Here is a 23,083-nt window from a genome sequence, read left to right on the forward strand (position 1 = left end):
AATAATAATAATAATAATAATAATAATGATAATAATAAAAAGAAAACCCACTCAGACCTGAAGTGCAAGTAAACCTTGAAAGTGAATTCTCTGCTAGGCAGTTTCAAGAAACGGTCCCTCACACATCATCGTTGGTTATGAGTCCTCCAGATCTCTCGGAGTGACAGCAATCAAAATGGATTTGGGGAATTTCACCCACAGATTAAATTTACCAGTCCCCAGTACGGATGCTCCGTGACTTTGCCAGAGAGATGGGAGGATTTGAGGCACAACTCAGAAAAGACAAAACAAAGAGGCTTTTGATCATCTGGCATGATAGAATAGTTTAAAGCAAGGGCTACAGATGCGCTTCAGCTGTGAGCCAGACTGGGCGGAGCTGCTCCAGGGCTCTGCTGTGCAATTTCTAGGGAGGCTCCTGGGTTTTTGTTGTTGCTGTTGTTGTTGTTGTTTGCTTGCTTGTTTTTTAAATATGCTGTGAGCTCAAGCAAATGTATGGATTTCCCCAGGGGGCCACACTGTACAAGATGTTTCAGTAGAACTTTTGCTGAATGCCCTGGGTTCCACTCCAATTTTCCTTCAGGAGAAAGCCTGCCTGGGTCCACGCTGCAGCCATTCTCTCTGTAGAAGCCTGCTGCCTGCCCTTTGGTAGCCCTTATGTCTTTTCGTGGCAAGAGGGATTCCCAGCCCAGACAGGTACAGAGACGGTGTCTGGGCTCCCTAGAGAGGCGTGGGACCTTGCTGTGTGCATCAGACATTGGTATGTCTGACTGGGCTTCTGATGGACCACACTCCAATCAACAAACCTTGGTGATGAGACAGCGCAGATACTGAGGTGATCAGAGAGATCCTGCTTATGTGAGAAAGAATGGGCTTGCTCTTCCTCTCGACTCCCCACCCCCCACTTTTTGTTTTTGCTAACCAGTGACTAAGATGCAGACGTGATGGCCACATCCAAACTAGGCAGTCAGATCCAGAAATGGAAAACAGACTTATGGTGTGAGTTTAGGCAGACAGACAGATACACAGACAGACACAGACAGACAAGACAGAGACAGACAAACAAGACAGATAGACAGACAGACAGACACACACTCACCAGAGGAGAGAGGGGAAAGAGAAGGGAAGGCATAACTTGGAAAGTAGAAAAAGTAATGTCACATGTCATGCAGCTCCACTGAGCAAAAATTTGAAAACTCAGGATATCTTCTCCCTGTCATCTTGCTCACCCATTTTTAAGTTCATCTTAGCAAGTTCTCTTGAGGGTTAGAACCATGTAATATATTCCTTTGGGCTCTACAGAGCTCGGGCACAGTATGTGATCAATAAATGTAATTCCGTGAGAAGCGACAGACCATAAACCACTTAGGAGTGGCTTTGGAGACAGTTGCCAGGCCTTGGAGCTGTTTGCTGTCTGGGACTGTGTGACTGTGGATAACCCGTGTCTTTGGACCTTCCCGAGTTAACTTGGGATGGTAGTCACACATGCACGACTGAACAGATGCACGCATCAATGCAAACAGCAAGAACGGTGTCTCATGTGGTAACCGTGAAAGGTTCGCCATCACCATTGCTTTGTCATGACAGTGATGCGAGTGGATCCAAACTCTATGGTTGGATCCAAACCTGCTACACTACTCCTGAACATCCTTTTGGTGTCTGTGGACCCGGGCAGCACAATGTTAATTTGAAAGCAGAAGTAATGATCCAAATCTTCTAGAGGATATTTCATCCACTCGACACTGCGCATTTCTCAGAGGAACATATTTACAAGGCAGTGGCCCACTGAAAAAACCTTGCACAAAGGAAAAGCAAATTCCTCCAAACAGGCCTGTGTCTCCATTCTTCAAGGGAGGATTTGTCAGTGGAGCCAAGGGTTTCCTGCTTCACACCAACTTCACTGAATGTTAATACACATCTATGTAGGGCAAATTTGTTTTTGTTTTTTTTTAAATTTATTTTATTTTTATTTTATTATTTTTTTATTTTATTTTATTTTATTTTATTTTGGTTTTTCGAGACAGGGTTTCTCTGTATAGCCCTGGCTGTCCTGGAACTCACTTTGTAGACCAGGCTGGCCTTGAACTCAGGAATCTGCCTGCCTCTGCCTCCCGAGTGCTGGGATTAAAGGCGTGCGCCACCATGTCCGGCTTTTTTTTTTTTTTTTTTTTTTTAAGTGTTTTTGTTTTGTTTTGTTTTGTTTTGTTTTCTTTCCTGTTTCCCAGCTCTTCCTACACTAGGAAGGTATCTCCAGTTTGGCTCTGAGAAGAGGAAGTTTTCTTCTTTCTCACTTTGGACTTTGGTGCCCCAGGGAGCAGTCATGTCTCTCAGAGGAGCCTAGTCCTTCACACTGGGTCACAGGGCCTGGAGCCCAGGCCCGAGCTAGAAATGTGGGTCACAGAAGCTAACTAACAGCTTACCCGGACCGTTAGGATGCTGCAGCTTTTCCTTTGTCACTCTTTCAATCCTCCTTTTGAATTTGCAAAATTCAAACTCCTTTTGGTTTGCAATTTCACAATAGGAAGTTGAATTTTAAGCAACTAATATTCTTCAAAATGTAGAAACTATGAAATCCGTGCAAACAATTGCTAAGGCAGCTGTCCCAAGGCTCCGGTTGCTGTGGGTCCATAAGACATACAGGGTTTCTCAGCTGCAGAGAGGCTTTCTGGGAATCACATCTCTCAGTAACTAGCATCCATCCCTTTACCTGCCAGGACCCAGTCCAAACAGGGCTTCCTTGGCATTTACCAAATGGGAACTTTCCAGAAGATGGGACGAGGATCAGAAGCATGGTTTCCGCATATGGAAAACCGTTCTAAAGTCAACTGTAGACAGTGAAGATGCTCTCAGAGGGCCTGGTACAGGACAGGAACCACCATTTAGATGTCAAGACAGTGAGACCCAGCTGAGGAGGGGTAATGTAATAATAAGTATCCAATTAGGCAAGTAACATTTTTTAGGATTTTACTTTGGATCAAATTATCCCCACTCACTGGCTTATTTTATTTTATTTTAGCTATTGAGATTTTTTTAAGGCATTTTTATTAGATATTTTCTTCATTTACATTTCAAATGCTATACCCAAAGCCCCCTATAACCTCCCCTGCCCTGCTCCCCAACCCACCCACTCCCGCTTCCTGGTCCTGGCATTCCCCTGTACTGGGGCATATGATCTTCCTAATACCCAGGGCCTTTCCTCCCATTGATGGCCGACTAGGCCAGCCTCTGCTACATATGCAACTAGAGACACAGCTCTGGGGGGTGGGGTGGGGTGGGTACTGGTTAGTTCATATTGTTGTTCCTCCTATAGAGTTGCAGACCCCTTTAGCTCCTTGGGTATTTTCTCTAGCTCCTTCATTAGGGTCCCTGTGTTCCATCCAATAGATGACTGTGAGCATCCACTTCTGTATTTGACTGGCTCATTTTATATAAAACACTTTAAAACTAGACTCCGAAGATGCTCTTCCAGCTCTGACTTCTCCCTGACCTGCCCACTGACAGCTGCTCATGGGTCTTACAGGCATCAGCTTTTAAAGTGGGTGGCACCGAACTCCTGCTCTCCTGAGGAACTTGTTCCCTAGCAGAGCCTCCGTTTTAGTTAATGAAACATCTCCCAGCAGCTCAAGATTGAAACTAGGGAGTCATTTCTGGTGATCCCTAACACAACATATCTAAACTCAACTTTTCTGAAACACGAAGACTGTAAGTGCTGGTCATCCTCTCTGTTGAGCCCAGCGGGTCCAAATGGTTTGTGTATAATGACCTCCTAACTCTTCCCCCTGCTTCTTTCTCTGGTAATGTGTCCACCACTCCAGCTCTGCCTTGTACCCCTCTGCCTACCCCGCCCATCTGCCTTTGCCGACACTCTTGCCCCTTCCACACTTCCACCACATGGAACACGGTGCCTCATACATCTGAATGGCCAGCTCCTTCATTTTCCCCCTGGGAATCTGTCTCCCATCTGGTCTTCCTGGACTGGTCTGCCTCTTTCCTCTGTGACATGTGCCACCAACGCAGCTTGCACATCTCCCCCCCCCCCCGTGGGACCCGTGTTCTGCAGGTGCTTCAACCCTATACCTGGAGCTTCCCCATCATACAGTAGAAAGGTTACGGAATGGACCAGCCACAACTTTCCAAGCATAATTGCCCCCACCTTTTCTTTTTTTGGCCTGAACTACACTGAATTCGTCCTTATTGGTGAATATTTTTACCTGGTCACATGTCTTTTACTAAAGTGTATCAGGTTAAATGACTTTTTCCATATTCTGACCATTTATTACCCTTTAAGTTTTTCATCAATATAGAAAATTCAATTCTCCTTTGTTAATTTTGTTGTACTATTATAACATATGACTACAGAGGCCCCAGTTTTTATTCAGCTGACAACCAGTATTTGAAGGTCATGAAATACTTGCCACCCCAAACTATAGCTCTTATCCTTAAATAACAGACCCAATAAAGGCTCCTATTAGGAGTCAACTCTCTTGCCTCCGGATGATCTAAATACATTATTTTTATTTCTGCTTCCTGCTATTCAGATTTAGTCTCGGAGTGTTTCTCAGCACCAGACACATGTACACGGATCGGTTTGTCTGTAGGACTGCTGACACCAAACAACTAAGGGGCTGGAGGTACAGCACCGTGACTCCCCATCATTTTTCAAAAAGCTCCATGAGAGTCTAAGCGCTCCCTGTAGATATGGTCCGTGAAAACAAGACCAGTTGTCACCAGGGAATAGGTCACTTCCTGGCAGCTGGAAGTCATGTATGGATCATCTTCCTCTGATGCCACAGCTGCCTTCTGGCAGCCTACCTCATATGGAATGTTCCTGTGCTTAAACTTATATCTGCCCTCAGCAAGATGAACGATAACAAAACTGTGAGTAAGCTTGCTTACAATAAAAGAGGCAGTTGTGGACCACTGCATAGGTTTGATTCAATACCACCACATAGGTTTTATTTCTACTAGGCAATAATTGGACTTCTGATGTCACCAGAGAGTCATTTATCTTCACTTCTACTTATTGGCTTAACTTCTTGACATTTGTAATCTAACTTTAAGAACAGATGTTAAACTAAGAATATTTTAAAAGGAAACGTCTCCTGGAAGTGGAGATCCTCACAATGAAACCATAAAAAAGCACCCCCCCCCTTTTAAAATTTATATTTCTGGGTATGTATCCACATTCACACCTGGAAAATTTTCCAAAAAATTTCTCCCCAATTAAAAGCAGCATTGTTGACAACAGCCAAAAGCAGAAGCATCCTGGTCCAATGTCCACTGATGGATGGATAAGTAAACAATGTGGTAGATCTGTATGATGGGAAGGAGTGCGGCCTTAAAAACTGGGAATTTTGGTACATGCTTCAACATGGATGAAGCAGGAAGACAGCAAGCACACTTAGAGAAATAGGCTGGCTGCAAGAAGACAAATCACTGCATAGATTCACTTAGAGGAAGTGTCCAAAGCAGCTAATTGGTATCAAAAGGATAGATTGGTATTTACCAGGCACCAGAGGAAGGAGTTGTAACTTGTTCCATTCTGCAAGCTTGAGAAACCTCTGGTGATCTGCTGTACAGTAACATTAAAATATTGCACTCAACTGTGCACTTAGCAGTACATTTTGTGGTACTCTAAAATGCATACATACATACATCACATAGTCACCTTTCTGAACACAGATCTTTGGTAGAGGTAGAGTAGTGCAGATCCATAATCTATAGAATTTATCTTATAGTTTCCTTAAAACCACACACTCAAAGCCTTACAATCTTAGCATTTACTAAATATAAGAAGTACTTCGCACCCTAAATTATAGTCATTAATCAAGGAGAGATGATGAACTGTACTATATGGTTGAAACCAATTCAGCTACTGCCTCGTTCTTATCTTTGAGGTCCTCTCATTTAGACCTGTCTTTGATACCAGACAGACAGCAAGCTGCAGGCTATCATTCTGTTTGCCGTTGTCTGTATCTCTAGGGCCTAAGAAAGTTCCTAGAATACAGTGCATAGATATTTGGAGGATGAATATAATTGCTATTAAACATTTAGATTCAATAATAGCCAGTTAATGAACATGCAATTCAAGTGTAACAAGGTGGATATACCATAAACGAGGCAGAATCAACTTTCAAAAAACTAATTTTAATCAAAACAAAAATTGTTGATCATTAACAAGTTTATAAAACAGTGATTTAGTTACATAAATAAATTGATATCAGTGTATCAAATCTTAATTACTTTCAACTTCATGAGCATGTTTACATGAGTGAAGTACAACCTTTTTTTTTCTTTTTTCCTATTATAATAAATAAAATGGAGCGCATGAAATAGTTCTTCTAAACAAAAATACCTACAAACATACCTCTAGCATGTTTTCTAATGAAGGGAACAAGAGACACAGGACAACTTTTGCACCAAAACATAAGGTTGCTTTAAAAAGCACAAGGTTACAGAACCATCAGCTAAAGTAAAGACGCTACACTGTAACCAAGGTTGGGATTTTAATAATATAATGAACAGTTTGGTAGTTAGATCTCCAGTTTGGTTATTTTAAAGCATTAAGACAAAGGCAAGATAGAAGGCTGCTTCTGTTTGAGTAATTCTAGAGAAAATAAAATATATTAAAGAGAGAGAGAGAGAGAGAGAACTGAAAAGTAGAACAGTCATACCTACACAACTTTCTGTCCTGCACAAAGTCAAAATACCTATGCAGAATAGATATATAATATATATAATGTTATCTGTGCACAAACGTTAGCTTATTAGCTCACTGCAAAGGCGTAATGTATCATGTCAATTGTTTTGGAAAACATTTTGCGTTTTGTGTCAAAAGGATATTTTAAGTTTCCTAGGCTAGGAGGCACGAACCCCAGTTCTGGCATACTGTATGTTCTTAATGCTAAGGCTTGCTGTGTGTTGCCCCTCTCTATTCGAGTGCCTGTTACAAGCATGTGTGGTGTAGTGGTTGTTGGTGTCTGTGTGTCTACATATACATATGTATACAGAAACTGTATAGATATATATATGTATAGAATCTTCCCGATAGGTCTCAGTCCAGCCACACAGTCGGTAGGTGGCTGTGTGTCACCGCCCGGCATGAAGGTTCACGGCCTGAGCCAACCCCGAAGCAAGGCGCACTTTCTGTCCTTCTGATATGTTTCCTCTCCATTTTTTGTTTTTGTTTAAAACCAAGCTACTGCAGCTTCAAGTATTTTTGCATTACATAGAATATTTTTTTATAAATTAGTTAATGTTATATTTTCAATATTCAGACATATACTATAATATATATACAGTACAATAAATGCTCTCATTCTTTTTTTTTAATTTTTTTTTTTTTTTTTTTGGATAAATCCCTGAGAATGTATGTTGACAGTCGCTAAGTTTCCACATGCACAAGCATCGTGTGCCATGCTTCTGGACGAAGGGCACCGCAAAGCCACGTGGGTCAGCCTTTTCACTACTAGTATTTCGTTTTGTTGGTTTGTTAAATATGCTGAAAATGTGAGGATGAGTTACAAAGGAGTAAAGCTGAATCCATTCGAGGTACTTATCACAGGATAGAGGTGTTCTGTTTGCTTTTTAAAGCCATTTCAATTATTTTTTTTTTTTTTTTTTGAGGCTGTGAACGTATACAGAAAACAGGAGAGCTATGTGGACTTTCGCCACTTGACAACATATACTCAGTGTAAACCAAACCTTCTCAACCTCTCTCACACAAACCAATAATAATAATAATTAAAAAAATTAAAAACAAAAGGAAAGAAAAAGGGAAAAACTGAACACACAAACTTTCACAACATGACAATTTAGTCTGCAAACGCAATATAACTATACACATATAATACCGGTGTGGCTCTGTTCTTTAAGTTAAAAAGGGTACAAAGGCAGGCTCAAGTAAAAACAAACCATCCCTCCCGCCCCACCCCCACCCCATTCATACAAGTTCTATCAACCAAACCTCTCCCGAACCAACATCATCAGTTTCTTTTTGCCTTTGTAGATCTGTTTCAGGTTGTCAATAAACTGTGTAAACTGAATGTGTCCGTCATGTGCCATTAGGAAGGTCTCTCGGGCCTTGCTGAGGAACTCGATAAACTCACTATAGTGCCGAGGACTGATGTGTGTGAGTCGTGAGTGCGTTGTGTTGATATAGGCCCCGATCGTGGCATCCAAGAGCTGCCGCAAGGGGGCTTTGTCCAGTGACATGAGCTTGCCAGAGTTCCTCCTCCCATGAAGTCCCACCATGCCGGGGGTGGTCAGGGTGCACCTGCGCAAAATGTCCGACAGTACCGTTGCACATTTGACGCTCTTGACCACCAGAGGTATTATAGCTGCTAGCTCATTCTTACCAAGGGAGTGGCTAAGCGCACAGGCCCACAGAACGTCATTAATGGCAGGGTGTGTGTCCTGATTGTAGCTCAGGTTGAGATGGGTCATGGCCAGCGTGGCCAGCTTGTAGGCCCTCATGGGGTACCCACGGTGCTCCATGTACCGTGCTATTGTAAAGAGCTGTGTGTAGCTCATGCCGGTGGTAGCAGCATCGAGGACAATTTGGTACGCCGTCTCAAAAGCTATGTGATCCTTTTCACAGAGGGTCAGTGCAGAGAGGGCGCAGTTCTGCGGGTCCTTCATGGCGCACTGCAATGCCAGCGTCCGGGCACTGCTGGCCAGCTTTTCCTGTTGATGGCAGTCCAGGTGAAGGCGGACTATGGTGCTGTTGGACATCACGGTAGTCGCAACAATACTCGTGGCCTCTGTGGGAGTGAAGAGTGTAAACCAGCTCTGCATGATGCTGTCCAGGGCATAAACGCCTGCAAGGAACATAACAAACCTTATTACTGCTAACAGGAAGTCTGGATAAGGTTCTGTTTGTACGTTCACAATTGATGCTTGCTCACACTGTTAACCATCGCAGAACAGGAGCTAGACCAAAAACCCTGAAGGTAACGTGCCTGGGAGCAGCCTTTTAGAATAAGGTTACATGCATTGTTATTCTGCGAAATGCCTGAAAGGAGCTGAACTTCCCATAATAAAGAAGCATGCCTCTTGGTGGCTGGTATTTTCGCTGCGCCACTTGCCATTTCAGACAATGGTTTGTTACTAACGAGGACTTGTTTGCTGGGGCCTCTTGCCAGTCATGCACTGTAGAACTGGAGGCCAACAAAATAAAACAAACAAACAAACAAAGGGGCAACCTCCCCACAAATAGGGACTTAATATATGTGGCGTGGTACGCTTAAGTTCAAAAAATATACAACACAAAACTTTAAGACCTACAATTAAGAAAATATCCAGACTTAGGAGAGAAAAGAGTCAACAGTGAACCCTGCCGATGACACAGGTGCTGGAAATGGCCTGTAGAGTCTTTAAGCACCTATACAGAGCTCACCTACACAAAGTAGGCGTCGGCCCTGGCACGGCGGCAGGGGTGTGGGCACTTCTCAAAGCCCTATTACCTTTGTATTGTTTCAGCAACAGAGCACTTTAATAATCTAAAGATATTCTCATACTGAGATCAAATTCACAATTGTTGGGCTAGCGTGTCACACAAGGGTAAGCACATTTCAAGGTGTCTCCTGTCAGAATCTCAAGGCAGCGTCTTCTCACTAAGAGCTGTGCTTCCTTCTGTGACACAAGCAGGAAGGAAGGCTGTTTTAAGCTGCCATGGCCACCAGTGTCTATGCTGCGCTCTTTCTGGGACAGAGCAGTTTCCGAAGTCCTGCAAAGGGGAAACCTTAGGCCTCAAGGACCCCATATGTCACAGCCATTTAGATGATACTCTTATGGCCAGCTACAATTTCTCACACACTTCAAAGTCCATCCAAATCACAGGAGGAATGAGGTGGATATAGGAACCGAATGTAAAGCTCATTCACCAGTTCCCTCCATTTAAAGTAAGAGGCTGCCCACTGCAACAGCTTAGAAGCTCTGCACAGCGAAGAGTGGGGTTCGGAGAAGAGAGTTCCCGGTGTGTGCTCGAGGACCCGGGGTCTTCTCATAATGTGAGATGAAATTCTATCGCAAGCTTCTCCTCCAGGTTACCTACCCACTTCAGTAGCACATGTCACCAGCCACCGCACCATTTCTCGACGTCGCCAATTGAGGGTTGACAGTGTCATTCGCATGACCTAGAAGAGCAGGGTGACAAAATGTTTTCAAGATAATTTTATGTCAATGGGGAAAAAAGCCCAATTCACAGTGTAAACTACTGGGCAGACTCTACTCCCAGGGGCCCAGAAAGCGCTTGAAGTCAGAGTAAAACTTGGCTTCCCAGCTGGTCTCGCCCTGGCCTGGGAGGCAGGAGGCCCACTCAGTACCTCTGGCAGGTCCACTAGCCACATGTGGCACGTGGCAAAGTCATTCAGTGTCTTTTCTTGTGTGAGTCAAAGGAAGGGGTTGAAAACCCAGCAGAGCCTGGCTGCCTTCTCCTTCCTGGCGTTAGTATTCTAAGACACGATTTCTGAGGTTTCTTATGAATCCATCAAAACGGGGGGGTACGTGTGGGTAAAGATGGCTGTAGAACAGTAACTCTGCCTCCTCGGATCTCTGACCGTGATAGTCACTCAGATCTACGGGAAGAAGCCATCTTTGACATCACTGCTGATCTCTCCCTCCCTCTCCTACATTTTACTAAGAATTTCAGAGATAAACCTATATCCATCTCCTTACATTCATAACATATCTAGTATCTGAACAAGCCTTAGAAAGAACCCATGATATTCTTTCCTGGGTTCTAGAACGAATGAAGCAAAGGGTGAGTTTTCACCAGTTTGCCACTAACCCAGAATTTCAAGAGCACAGAAAAATGATATTAATGTTCCTTTCTGCATCACACCCTCAACAATTTATAACAAAGTAAGTCAAATAACAAGAATTTATGTTTAAGAAAATAAATTTTGAACCACATTTAAAAGCAATCTCTGCATCTTGGTTTATACGGTACCTCATGCTACAGCGCTACATACATTTTTCCACTGCATTAAACATTATTAATACATCCCTGAAAGGAAGAATCGATAACTTAGAAAACAAGTCAATAATCTAATCAGGGCATTCTAATTCCCATGCTTAGGTAGGGCATAACTATTTTTTAATGAGTGAGAACACAAATGTTAGCACAGGCTTCACAAAGAGAGCCCAAACAGTTCCTGGTTTGCAGAGTACCCTGTGCAGGAATTGTAAGGATGAACGTCACCTGGGTGACAGACTCCAAGTGTCCCTGCACTTGTGTGCTGCAGTACTCTCAAGCAGGAACCATGCCGACTGCCCGTCTTTTACCCAGTTCTCTTGATGTTATAAAGAGGAGACAGAACTGTCCAATGCAAACATCAATAAAAATTCAGACTGCCTCTAAAAAAATCAACCCTTACAATTGAATCTTTCCTGCATGCGCTAGCACTGTTCAGGTCTCTGGTCGCCAACATCTTCCCACTCATTCACAAGAGAAATAGAAATCTTAAGCTGTAAGTCAGGAAAAAAATGTTTTAAAAGTTGAGGAACACACATAAGGATTCTGACTGTATTGTTGCCTTAGCTGGGACTAAATTTTGGCTGAGCTAAAGTGACCATAGTTCTGAAAGATGGTACTGTCAAAAAGTCCAACACGCTTGGGCTCTAAGAGTCACTGAAAAGCTAAAATGAGACCATCCTGATGAGGGCTGCTTAGCAGCAGTCTTTGGCGCCCCAGGAAGGACCAGCAGTACCTGCAGGCCCAGCTCCAGAGACACTTTCAAAAGAGTGATGTCAGGCAAGCTGTCCATGAGAGTTGCTATTTTAAATGCATCTTGGGCAAGCTTGAAGATGTGTGATGAGGAGTGGATGTTTTTCTGGATGGATTCTAATACTGTCTCCAGCCTCCGAACATCGCCTGCAAGGACCAAGGGAAAACCCAATCAAGCCAAGTCCAACGTAGGTGAAGCAATGTAAATAAGAGACATGCCATGCAATCACACACAGGGGCAAACTCAGAGGACGGAAGGACTCAAAGCACAAAGCACATGGTCACTTCCCTGGGAGGCGCCCAGCTGGTACAGGGTCTGTGTGACAATGTCCCATAGCCACTGAAGTGTGTACACATCTCAGCTTCACATGACGATTGGCCAAGTCACCCCCCCCAACCCCCCTTCCCCAACAGTGAGTAAAAGCACATATAAATTGGAACCAACCAACAAGGGAGAACAAACAGATCTTTTAGCTTCTGTGTATGTATTGAAGTGAATATTTCAAGGACAACAAAACTAGCCAAATCTTTTGTTTTCTTTCTAAATCACAGTGAATTAATTTTTTTCTGTTGGGGGTAGGGTGCTGCACAATAGGTAATGTGATATAAATAAAGATGATGCCAGGCTCAAATGAGCGGCACCCATTTGCCTCAGGAGTAAAGCTTGAAGTTAGTATCTTTAACAAGATTCTTTGAAACTTATATGATAGTGATACTGCTGTGGAGAATGTGAGGTAAACACAGCAATAATCAAAAGGGCTTCTGGGGGGCAAGGAAGGAGTGCAAAACCACCAAAACGATGCGGCTTCTAGACATCACACTACCTTTGGCTGCAGTTAGCATGGTGGATGCCAGCTCACACTGCTGGGACTCAATGTGGCTCAAAGTGAACCAGCGAGGGTATCGGTTGGGGACGACTGACGCAATGTGGTGGGGGCGGGAGAGGTCTCCTGTCGGAGCAGTAGATTCCAATACTAGTAACCTGTAATGAGAAAGGAAGAAGACCATCCCATCATTATTGGTCCATTACCCTGGCCACAAGAAGCCAGCATCCTGGGTAAATGCTTATGGAGATGGGTGCTGTTCGAGGCATGAGTTCGGGGGAACTGCACAGCTCTCTTCCTTCCTTTCATTCCTAAGCTGCAGCACTGAGAAAACTGCATGACATTCAGGGACACTCAGAACCCAGACACAAGAGTTATGAAATATGGGTTTTAATCTCCATGAACTATTTTTTAACCTTATCACTCATCAAGAAATAAAACAAGATGAAAATGGGTACTTAGGATGGAGTCTGCAACAGAGAGCAGTAGATTAGAAGTCTTTAATTTGTTAAAACATAAAGGGAAGGAAACTAAAATGGGCTCCTTTCCTTACATTTTTAAGTTCTAACAGAATTTATTCCTGTGACCTCAGGAATCTGAAATTAACTTATGTTTGATCAACCAGAGGCTGAACAGAACTGAACATGAATTTAATATGATTTCAAACTTCAATTATGTTGACAACAAACAATTCTTGAAAATAAACCACATTAGTGACTTCTACTAGAAAGTACCAAAGAGCTCAGCAGCTTAGCTCTAACTAGAATAATGCCTTAAGAGTTCCCAGCACATTGGCTTCATCCGGCCTGTGAGTTCAGGGACTATGAAGTAAGAGCTAGGGACCCCTGAAAGTTAGCAGAGTCAGAAAACGCAGCCTGTCCAAGGTCTGCTCAGAGAAGCCAAATGACTCACTCACTCCGTTTTTTATCTAGGGTCAACAAGATGTTACATTAGAAAATGTGGTGGGTAGAGGATCAAGAAGTGAGAATTTCCGCAGGGTTGTTATTCAGCTTTTAAAAGAATTCAAGAATGTTGGTCTCCCTCGCCAGATTCTTGCTGGAGTTGCTACAAAGTAGTCAATAGTCCTGGGAAGATAGAAAGTGAGAGAGGAGCTGTCCTTTCTTGACCCCCCTCTCTCTGGTGTAAGGAGCAAGGGCACGGCTCTATCTCCCCTTTCCTTCCATCCTGCAATGATCTGGTGCTCTGCCTTCTGTAGGGTACCAGGGGCAGCTAAGAGAGGGCAGAGGGAACGGCCGTTCCCCGTGCCCTGCTATACCCCAAGGCAGCAGATTCCTATCCATAAGCCAGAAGCACACAGGACCACACCCCCATTTCACTTCAACATTAGCCTGGTAGTAGCAGCAGCATCTGGAGGCAGCATAATATTAAGTGTCTTCCGAGTGGAATTCTTTGGATTAGAATAAGTAGACAGGTGAACATCTGCGCCCCCCCCCCCAAAGACTTCTATTTCAGCTTCAAAAAATTGGGAATTTATATCCACTTACGAAAGTGTACTCTAAACTCTAGTCCAAGTGTTATAACGCAATTCTTTGGGAGGAGACTGTTGCTCATGTTAGTTACTGACTTACTTCTTGACAATTTAAAGATCAAGAGAGCATCAGAAGATTCCTCTAGTGTATTACTGATGTTTCCTGTGGTCAAAAGTGCATGTGAATTACATACCAGCTCTGAATCCTGTCCCAGAGGTACACACACACACACACACACACACACACACACAGAGGGAGGGGGAGAGAGAGAGAGAGAGAGAGAGAGAGAGAGAGACAGACAAGACACATACCACCCTAACCCTGCACAAACATAATGGCAAACCGACAGCACATGGTTCTTACACAAATATTAGAGAGATGTAAGAGTACCTTTGGTGACAGCAGAAATTCTTAGGCAGATTCATATGCCAATCTTATTTGCATTACAGACAAGGATGAAAGTTTCTTTTTATGGAATCAAACATTCTCAAGGTTTTAGATCTATACAGGACTTGGCTTTAGTCTATTATAATAATATATAATATGAACTTTCCATTAAAGACACAAGAGTGATTTATTATTTAAAAAAGCAGAAGGGAAAGGCTAAAGCCTTAGGAATGGCAGATGTCCCTCCAGGCTCTGCGAGTTGAATAGGTTACATACTAGGTTTAAAAGCAGGCTCTTAAGAACACATCAGAAAGTATCAACCTTGAGCAAATCCATGATAAAAGCATTTATTTGGTGAATTAATTTTTCAAAGGAAGTGAGTTGGCAGAGAATATTTTCACTGCTATGTCCAAAAATACTGAGAGGGGACAGGAGCAGTGAAGCTAAAGTGAACAGACTTCAGGTCTCTGAGGGATGCCCGGCATGGATGCCTTGAACACCAGACACATCCCTCCTGGCTTCCAGTTGTGCACTGCTGCATCCTAGTAACTGTACCAGTGCTGGCACGGGGGGCTCAAAGACGAAGGTTTTCCTCACTGTCACACTTGCTCTAGAGCATTGGTTATTTTACTCTCAAATTCTACTAAGAAGAGGCTATGATGGTCACAGTCTAAAGGCAGCTAAGAAAAGGATGCTCTCCTTAAAGCAGACACATTGCCTCACAACAATCCAGGGAGCAAATACATAGTGTCTTTAGCTTCTCTGTTGCCTGTAAGAGGTCAGCTAATGCCCATTTCCCCTGAGGGGATGTGGACTGCCTCGCAGGGCAGGGGTAGAGATACGTACCGCATTGCTCTCAGTGCAATTTTGTATGCTAATTCAGCATCATGAGGTAGGAGAGAGGTGAAGAGATACTTGGCAAATGTGTGCATTGGAACACTCTCCCGATGGATTATTTCACCTAAGCCACTATATGGTCCAGCTGTGGAAGAGAACATACAGAGTTTACATTCCAAAAGAACAAACTAACAGCCCTTATGAACTGTGCTTAAAATTCTTTATGCAAATGTACAGCTACTAGAGTTAAGAATTTGAACTAAGTAACAGAAGAAAGGAAAAAACAAAAACAAAAAAACCTCAAAAACCCTCAGTCAAAATGCTCCTGAAGACACAGCACCCAGTGTGGGCTTGAAGTCACCAACAGTTCCTCAAGTGTTCCACTGCTAAAACAGGAAGCAGGGAACCCAGGAACAGAGCTCACACAAGTCCCTCCCACAAAGCGGCCCTCGGAAGCACACTGCAGCACTTGAGAAAGTTCTTCCTTAGAGTATGTTAACTGAGCAGGTCGCACATGGACTGTGCAGAAGACTGCTTAACTATGGCCCCTGCATTCTGACTGACAGACATGCCACGTCCAGAAAAGAGCTCAGTCTCACATCTGGGAGGACGCTGCGGCCTCAGCACAGGCTCGGTATGCCACTGTTTCTAGGAAGCAGAAATGGTAATTCCATAACGTGATTAATAAGTTACTCATTTGGTATTCACTATAAGCAAAGGAAAAACATTAAAATAATGAGAAAGTACTCGTCTAGGCTCCAGCAGGCCAATTTTGAAAGCAAAATCGCATGTAAGCTGTCAAAACTCATTTCTTAGTAAATTCTGACAGGTGCGGTGGCAGCTCTGGCCCCCTGTGAGCTCCCCAAACGCTTCTCTCAGAGGAAGTTCAGGCCTTGGCTATGAAAGGAAACCACAGTGGTTAGTTCTAACACTCAGCACTTAGGTGCTCTGAGGTTTAGTTACTGTAAAGTGTTTAATAAATTGGTTTCCATGTCACCTTTGGGTAACATTTGTTTTATGATTTCTAGAATTATGAGCCATGACACTACTGCTCAGAGAACACAACACATTTGTTTTCCATGAGAAAAACCACCCTGGAAAAGAATTTAGACTGCAAGAAATGCAGTTCAGAGGAAATGGTGAGACAGGTTTGCTGAACTCAGCTTTGGGTAGGAGCATGGTACATTCTAGATCATTCTAGAATGATCTAAAAGTCATGTTGTGACTCAATTTTCAGGTTAGTATTTTTTTTAAAGTTATTAATTTATTCACTATTTAAATATTTTGAAAATCATACACAATTTATATTTTAGCCTTAATTATAATCCCTGATGAATTTCTAATTTTGTCAAATCTACTAATCTTTGTAAGACATTTCAAAATACTTAGTAATACAGTATTTATGAAAAGTAGATACAGTGTTCTACATGCACCTTTTGTTCACAAAATAAGTTGCACTGATAAACTAAATGCGTATGAATCTCCAAACTCAAATAGCAAAAGTCCTACCACATATGAACATATTTTCAGACACTCTCTATGAGAGAATTACGCTTAAATGAGGTGCTAGAGCAGTGCACTGAAATAACAAGATTAGTGCCTTTTTACTCTGCCATGAACTCTTCAAACTACAATAACGACAAGTCTGGCAAAATACACCCACATGTGATACAAACATGATAGAGATATCATGGAGTCAACCACCACTTTCTGATTAGATTTAAGGCCTGCTGCACAAGTCAAAACCAAACCTCCGTCTAAGAACCTGTGCCTACACAAGTCATAGGCCTCGAGGGAGACCGACCCTACTACCATCACACAGCTAAATGAGCCTAATATTAATTGATGCCTAATGACCTATCATTTCAACCACAGATGAGTGCATCCCTCACCCGTCACCACAGAAGCTTCTTTTTGAAGTAGACGACAATTAACAGTGGCCCACAACTGGTCAAAGTGGAGAGAAAAAAGGGCTGGTATGATCAGCCCTAAATGGGACATATTTATCACATCTCATCCTCCCAAGGGATTAGAGGCCACTGTGAAGAGGGGACAGAGAGACTGAAGGTTAGAGGTGGTGATCCCTATAAAGAAACAGCTTAGTTTTCTGGAAACAGCAGGGCAGCTATGCATAGAACTCATAGCATCTATGCCGGCCTGCAGAAGAACTTGGTAAGTTCAAGCCAGATAGAATTCCAGCACGGCATGGAGAAGAGAAGAGTACTATTAGGTTCTATCTCTGACTAAAAAGCTATCAGCAACTCATAGCTGCTTGGAGAGGCAGACTCCATTTCTTTCAGGGTAGGCTCCCCGTGCTCCAGTGAAGTGTTACACACCCCAGAGTATATATGGGCAGTACAAAGTAGACTTAATTGTTTTAAGAATTGGGTGGGTAGGGAAGTGGGGCAGGGACTTGGGAGGAGCTGAAGGAGGAGGTGAGGAGGAGTCAAAATTCTCCAATAACCCATTTTTCTGAGGAGAGAGGGGGAAAAAAAGGATGTCAAAGCTTGCGCTACCTCTGTCAAGGAAGGACAGAAAGAGAAACCTCCTGAGAAGCAGAGTTAGCCAACCCCTTGGTCTTGGATTCCAGGCTCTGTGAATTCCCAAAACACTGAGAGAAATAAAAACCTACTAGCGATCCCACCTGGCTACCACAGGATGGTACAGCGCCTGAATCCTCCAGCTCCATTTTACTGCAGGACAGATTACAGCAATCTATATTGCAGACTACCCTTCTTCCTCACTTTCTCCATTCCCTGTCAAAGGCTCCCTTTAAACACACTACATTATCTTCTTATCATTCAGAGAAAGCAGTAATGAATAAACAACAAGTAAAACGCCACATCAGGTAGTACAGATTTACTTTTGGATTAATAATGACTATAAGTCCAAGTGTACTAAATTACAAAACCCTGATGTCTGGCACAAAGTCCCCAAAGGCACTTCTCTAATGTGTGACTAAGCCACCAGTGCCATGGCCAGCAGAGTCACACTCAGTGACAGTAACTACTGCTCCCTCTTCTCAGGTGTCAGGTCTGCTAGGAAATTCCTGACTCCTATAAAGACTATGAATGCATGGAAAACTCCACGAGGTCATGTACTCAAGTCACTACTAGAGGCTGCTCTCTTCAGAATTTACAGAAATGGCCCTCAGCCTCCTATGACTGCCCTAGTCCTGTACCTGCTACCCCTGGTCTCTAGAGGGCCAGAGAAGGGGAGGAGGTACGGAGAATCAGAGTCCTTCCCTAAACAGCACTCTTATATTTAAAAAAAAAAAAGTTTGATGAGAGTGAATTAATTGAAAACTAAGAGTTAAAAAAAAAACAAAACCAAAACCATAAATAATGAACAGAGAGAGACAGAGTTAAAAGAAAAAAAGGTAAATGATAAAGATAGCACACACTAACTATCAGCTTTGAAAAATCCCACGTCCTCTTCCAGAACTTCAATATAATGGCAATCAAAGGTCAGGATAAATCATGACCACACTGAAAAGATTTGTGGCCAATGATGTTGCTTAGATATCAAAAGGGATTATGTGGAAGGAAACTGAAAAATAAAAGAAGTAGTTAAATAATCAGGATTAGTCTTGAAAATAGCCAGGACAGGCCTTTTATCTTTATATATTAATAAATGAGTAACAGTTAACAATGACAAACTACAGAAGAATACTTTAAAATTAAAAATGGGATTTTGTTTCCCCTCATCCCAAATGAAGAATCATATTAAGGCTTGCTTTAAGAACATTTCCCTTTTAAAATGTAAGACAGCTAAAATTGCACTTACATTTCTGAGAAAACATACCTCAACAACAGTGCCAGCCAAAACCTAGACCTTATAAGATCAAGAAAATCCTGTTGCTTCAGCTAGTCTATGAAGCCTTTTCCCTGGTGAACCTACGCCTAACAAACCTAGTGACATTATTAAGGGACAGTAGAGACTACTCCTGCAGTTCTTTGTTGGCAATTAAACACGACACTACAAGGCCAGATGCTGTGAGAGCCAATAAATCTACAGGAATGCCAATCAGTGTCTACTTTCTATTTACTTGATCAAGCAAATGGGGACATAGGTGCCAAGAACATCTCACCAAGTATCAACATTCCATTTATCTCAAGAGCCACCTAGCCTAAATAAAAATAGCCCATTACAAAGCAAGTGACCTGATTTCAAACAAGCTATCCTATATGACAGCCTAAATCAAATGATAAAAACCTGAACATGTATATTTTAAGTTGTTTGGCAGGTTTCTTAGTGAGCAAGCCTCAAGTGGTCTATCCCTACCATATCCAATGTATCCATACCATGCTCTTAACAGAGCAAAGATTAGTACATGGACCAGACCCCTTTGGCACGTTACCTTCTAATAGGAAGACTGCTTGCTTGCGAAAAATTTTCACCAGTGTGTCATCCAATTCAATTTCCTGAAGCTTAGAAATGAGTTGCTCCTCATTCCGGCAAACTTTCTCTTGTGTGTACAGCCCGTCAGGCATGATCCGCTGCTGCCCCAGCCCTATCAGGGCTACCTCCACAGCCAGTGTTACATAGGATTCCCCTTCTTCTAAGAACTTGTGTGCAGGCAGATGGTGGTACTCCAGGGACTTGCACTGTCCCACGTTGTCTATAAAATGCCACAAAGAGGATATTTAAGTTACATTCAGTACTGTCAGTCACTAATTACATGTTTGAATCAGTACTGGTGCCTGAAATCACTTAACTCTGAGAAAGTCAGAACATCCAATTTTTACATTAAAATGCAAAGTTTCCTAGTATGTTTTAAACCATGACTATGGATGATAAAGTATATGTTTTGGGGGATTAGGATTTGTGGGGTACTAAGGATCTTAAAGAATGGAAAAAGATTTCAAACAAAAATAAAATTACATGCCATCAGAGTTATAAGACTATATTGAATAGCCAATATATGCTAATAATAAAAAGTTGATGTTAAAAATTACATGACTATAATGGTACATTTTAAGATGGGCATGAAAAGTGATTTCATTCTTTTTCTGTTATACTAATACTTCCAGTGAGATCAGCAAAGAATACAGCATACGCAACTCAACTTCAGGGTCAGTCAATGCCAGAGAAGCGTTCTCTTGTGTCAGTTCAAGAGTGTCAATGTGAAATTGTAACTTCAGTTGTCCAAGTCCCAATGAAACGTGAATTCGGACTCCCACCTGTCACCCTCCCAACAGAACTTGGGTCACCCCCAACTCAGGAAGGCAACCACCAAGGGCGAAACTGAGATGGACAAAATGTCAAACCTGCTCCATCTCACCCAAGGACTAACAAAGGACAGTCCTTACCCTCCTCAGCTCTGCCTTAGGTAAGCTTTTGAGGGATAATTCTGAATTTCCAAAAGACCAAAGAGAAATCTCTGTTATGGAATGTATGGTGTCAAAGATTTGAAACATATCTGATAGTTCCCTTAAATTAGACTTAAAATATTTAAGTTGCTTTTCATGTAAAGAAAAGCAACTAAATATTCTAGTTCTGAAAGCTATGGAAACACAGCTGTTTGTTTCTTTATTTATCATCATCAAGGTTGAACACGTCATAAATGTTATTAATTTCTTAGTGCAGGATCATGTACCAGAAGAGATACTGACAAACACGGCCAGATGTTGATTCTGAAGATGTTCCCATGGCAGAAGCCCACCTGAGGCTTGAGTGCCTACTTCCTAGCTCTCACTAACACTAACCACAGACCCTGTTGACTACATGGCTTCTTAAAACATACTGTAGGGGCAGAAGAGATGGCTCAGTTATTAATGAGCCCTGATTGCTTTTCCAAAGGACCTGAGTTCAATTCCAAGTTCCCACAAGGCAGCTCACAACACTCTGTAACTCCAGTTCCAGGAGATCTGACACTACCATACAGATATACATGCAGGCAAAACACCAATATACAGAAAGTAAAAATAAATATATTGTTTAAAATACATACCATAAAGAAAACCAAGGACTAATAAATACCATTCTGGGCTTAGAAACGGGAAAGACCAAACAAATGTCAATGGGTTTACCTGTACAATCGGAGAACCCAGAGAAGGCGTCACCGTCAGTATGGCAAGCTTCCATGAGGCTACTGAAGAGAGTGCCCACGGGGTCCAGGGGGTGTCCAACCCAGCCTTCCAGATTGGTTATTGAAGTTATGCTTTTATGGGGCAGCTCTGTTTAAAAAAGGAATGGAGAAAAGGGAGAGAAACGTGGGTAACCTAGACTGTGATAGCAGTTCTCAGAATAATTAGCAATTAATTCAGATGGAAAGCCCCTTGTTAGTGAAAAACCTATCAGCTGAGAGGTACTATAAATGTCCATCTTATGAGTTGTAACAGTTCATCTATTAATCAATCTGAATGGCTTCAAGTCCAAGAATGGCTCCCTACATCTGTATAACTCATGTGCCCAGCATCATGTACTAACATTCACAGGCCTGTCATCCTGTTGGAGAGACAGGGACTCATCCTGACACCTTTGTGCCCTTGAGTGTGTCAGCAGAGGCAGTGAGGAGCTGCACCTTCACACTGTCACCGTGCCCTCACTCACTGGGTCATCTCAATGAGGTTTGACTCCATCTCTCACAGGAGTGATTGTTAATCACTCCATAGCAGCTGTGCGTGCCGTTAGAGGGGCTAAGAGTGGACCTTCAGCCAGAGTGAGCTATAGCACAAGGTAGATACAGATTCTGGCAAAAAATGTTTTTCATTTTCTTTACAGAATGTTAGTTCTTTCGTGTTAAAGTGCTGAGAAAAAACCTTGCAAATGGTTTATAGCATGATCTACTATAAAATGCTATTTAAAGCTGCTTACCAAAATAATAAAACAGTAGCATCTCCTTTTTAAAAGACAATAAAATCTAGTTATCCAAAGCATAGATTAACAAACTGACTTATAGTTGGCCAAAGCCTTATTCCATGACTTTACCACTTCTTTGGAAGCCTTCTGATTTTACATCACTAACTCTCAGCACATAAGAACAGCACATGGAATCTTGCTCAAGTTGTGTTCTAGAGTCCTCGGAAAGGTCATCCTTCCCTTGGTTTTGGCTCTGGCTTTCATCTGCATAGCAAGCACGAGGAGAGCATCACTCTCTGGTACAGCTACCTCTGGATGTCTGATTTAAAAACTGTATACGGTTACGAGAACTGTGTGTAGACAAATCTACAGGCAGGTGAGAGATTTCTAAGAAATACACGTTTAAAGAGAAGAGCTGAAATATTCAGACATTACACTCACTAACCTTGGTCCATTTACAAGTCACTGTGAGGCACACCTAATATTAACATCCACTTCAGTATTAGGACAAACAGCAGCAGCTCAGGGACAGATACACAGTCCTAACAATAATCAAGAACCACCAGAAACATGCTTCATCTCTTGCAGGATGACACAGAATGTGCCTGAGATAGCCCAGACCTGGGCTATAGTACTCCTGAGTCCAAGGCACATCGCAGCAGTCTAACTCAACGTGATTCTGAACATATTCAACATTTTTTCTTTATATTTCTTAAATGGAACAATTTTACAAAATAGAATTTAAAAATTCCTCGGGGGGGGGGGGCAAAACAAAGTTCTGTGCATCCTCTTAGTTCAAAAGCTATCTTTTGCATAGTTGAGAAGCAACACCCTGGACCAGACACAGTCCATGTGTTTAGAGGAAGTGGATTTCAGAAAAGCTTTCTAGAGGGCCTCCAATACATTTCAGGAGGATGAGCAGAGTCATCTCAGACCCAGGCCACTGACATCCAGTCTCATCTGCACTGCCCTTCCTGTGGTTCAGAATGTAACTCTGGAATGATGTGCACTGTGAC

General features: G+C 42.5%; 1 protein-coding gene across 2 annotated transcripts in view; it reads right to left on the reverse strand.

Annotated features, from left to right (window-relative positions):
- Nucleotides 1-6,160: 6,160 nt before the first annotated feature.
- Nucleotides 6,161-23,083, reverse strand: part of Zswim6 (zinc finger SWIM-type containing 6) — a 160,826-nt gene continuing 143,903 nt past the window's right edge. The window contains exons 8-14 of one of the 2 annotated variants that reach the window (XM_021208416.2): nucleotides 21,296-21,442; nucleotides 19,624-19,884; nucleotides 15,273-15,408; nucleotides 12,550-12,707; nucleotides 11,709-11,872; nucleotides 10,052-10,133; nucleotides 6,161-8,816 (exon numbers count right to left, since the gene is read on the reverse strand). In XM_021208416.2, coding sequence (XP_021064075.1) covers nucleotides 7,954-8,816; nucleotides 10,052-10,133; nucleotides 11,709-11,872; nucleotides 12,550-12,707; nucleotides 15,273-15,408; nucleotides 19,624-19,884; nucleotides 21,296-21,442 — 1,811 coding nt within the window. In that variant the 3' untranslated portion in view covers nucleotides 6,161-7,953. The remainder of the gene's footprint in view (nucleotides 8,817-10,051; nucleotides 10,134-11,708; nucleotides 11,873-12,549; nucleotides 12,708-15,272; nucleotides 15,409-19,623; nucleotides 19,885-21,295; nucleotides 21,443-23,083) is intronic. The other variant, XM_029543977.1, reaches the window with a different exon arrangement.

This window comes from Mus pahari, chromosome 11, assembly GCF_900095145.1.
Source record: "Mus pahari chromosome 11, PAHARI_EIJ_v1.1, whole genome shotgun sequence".
Lineage (NCBI taxonomy): Eukaryota > Metazoa > Chordata > Mammalia > Rodentia > Muridae > Mus > Mus pahari.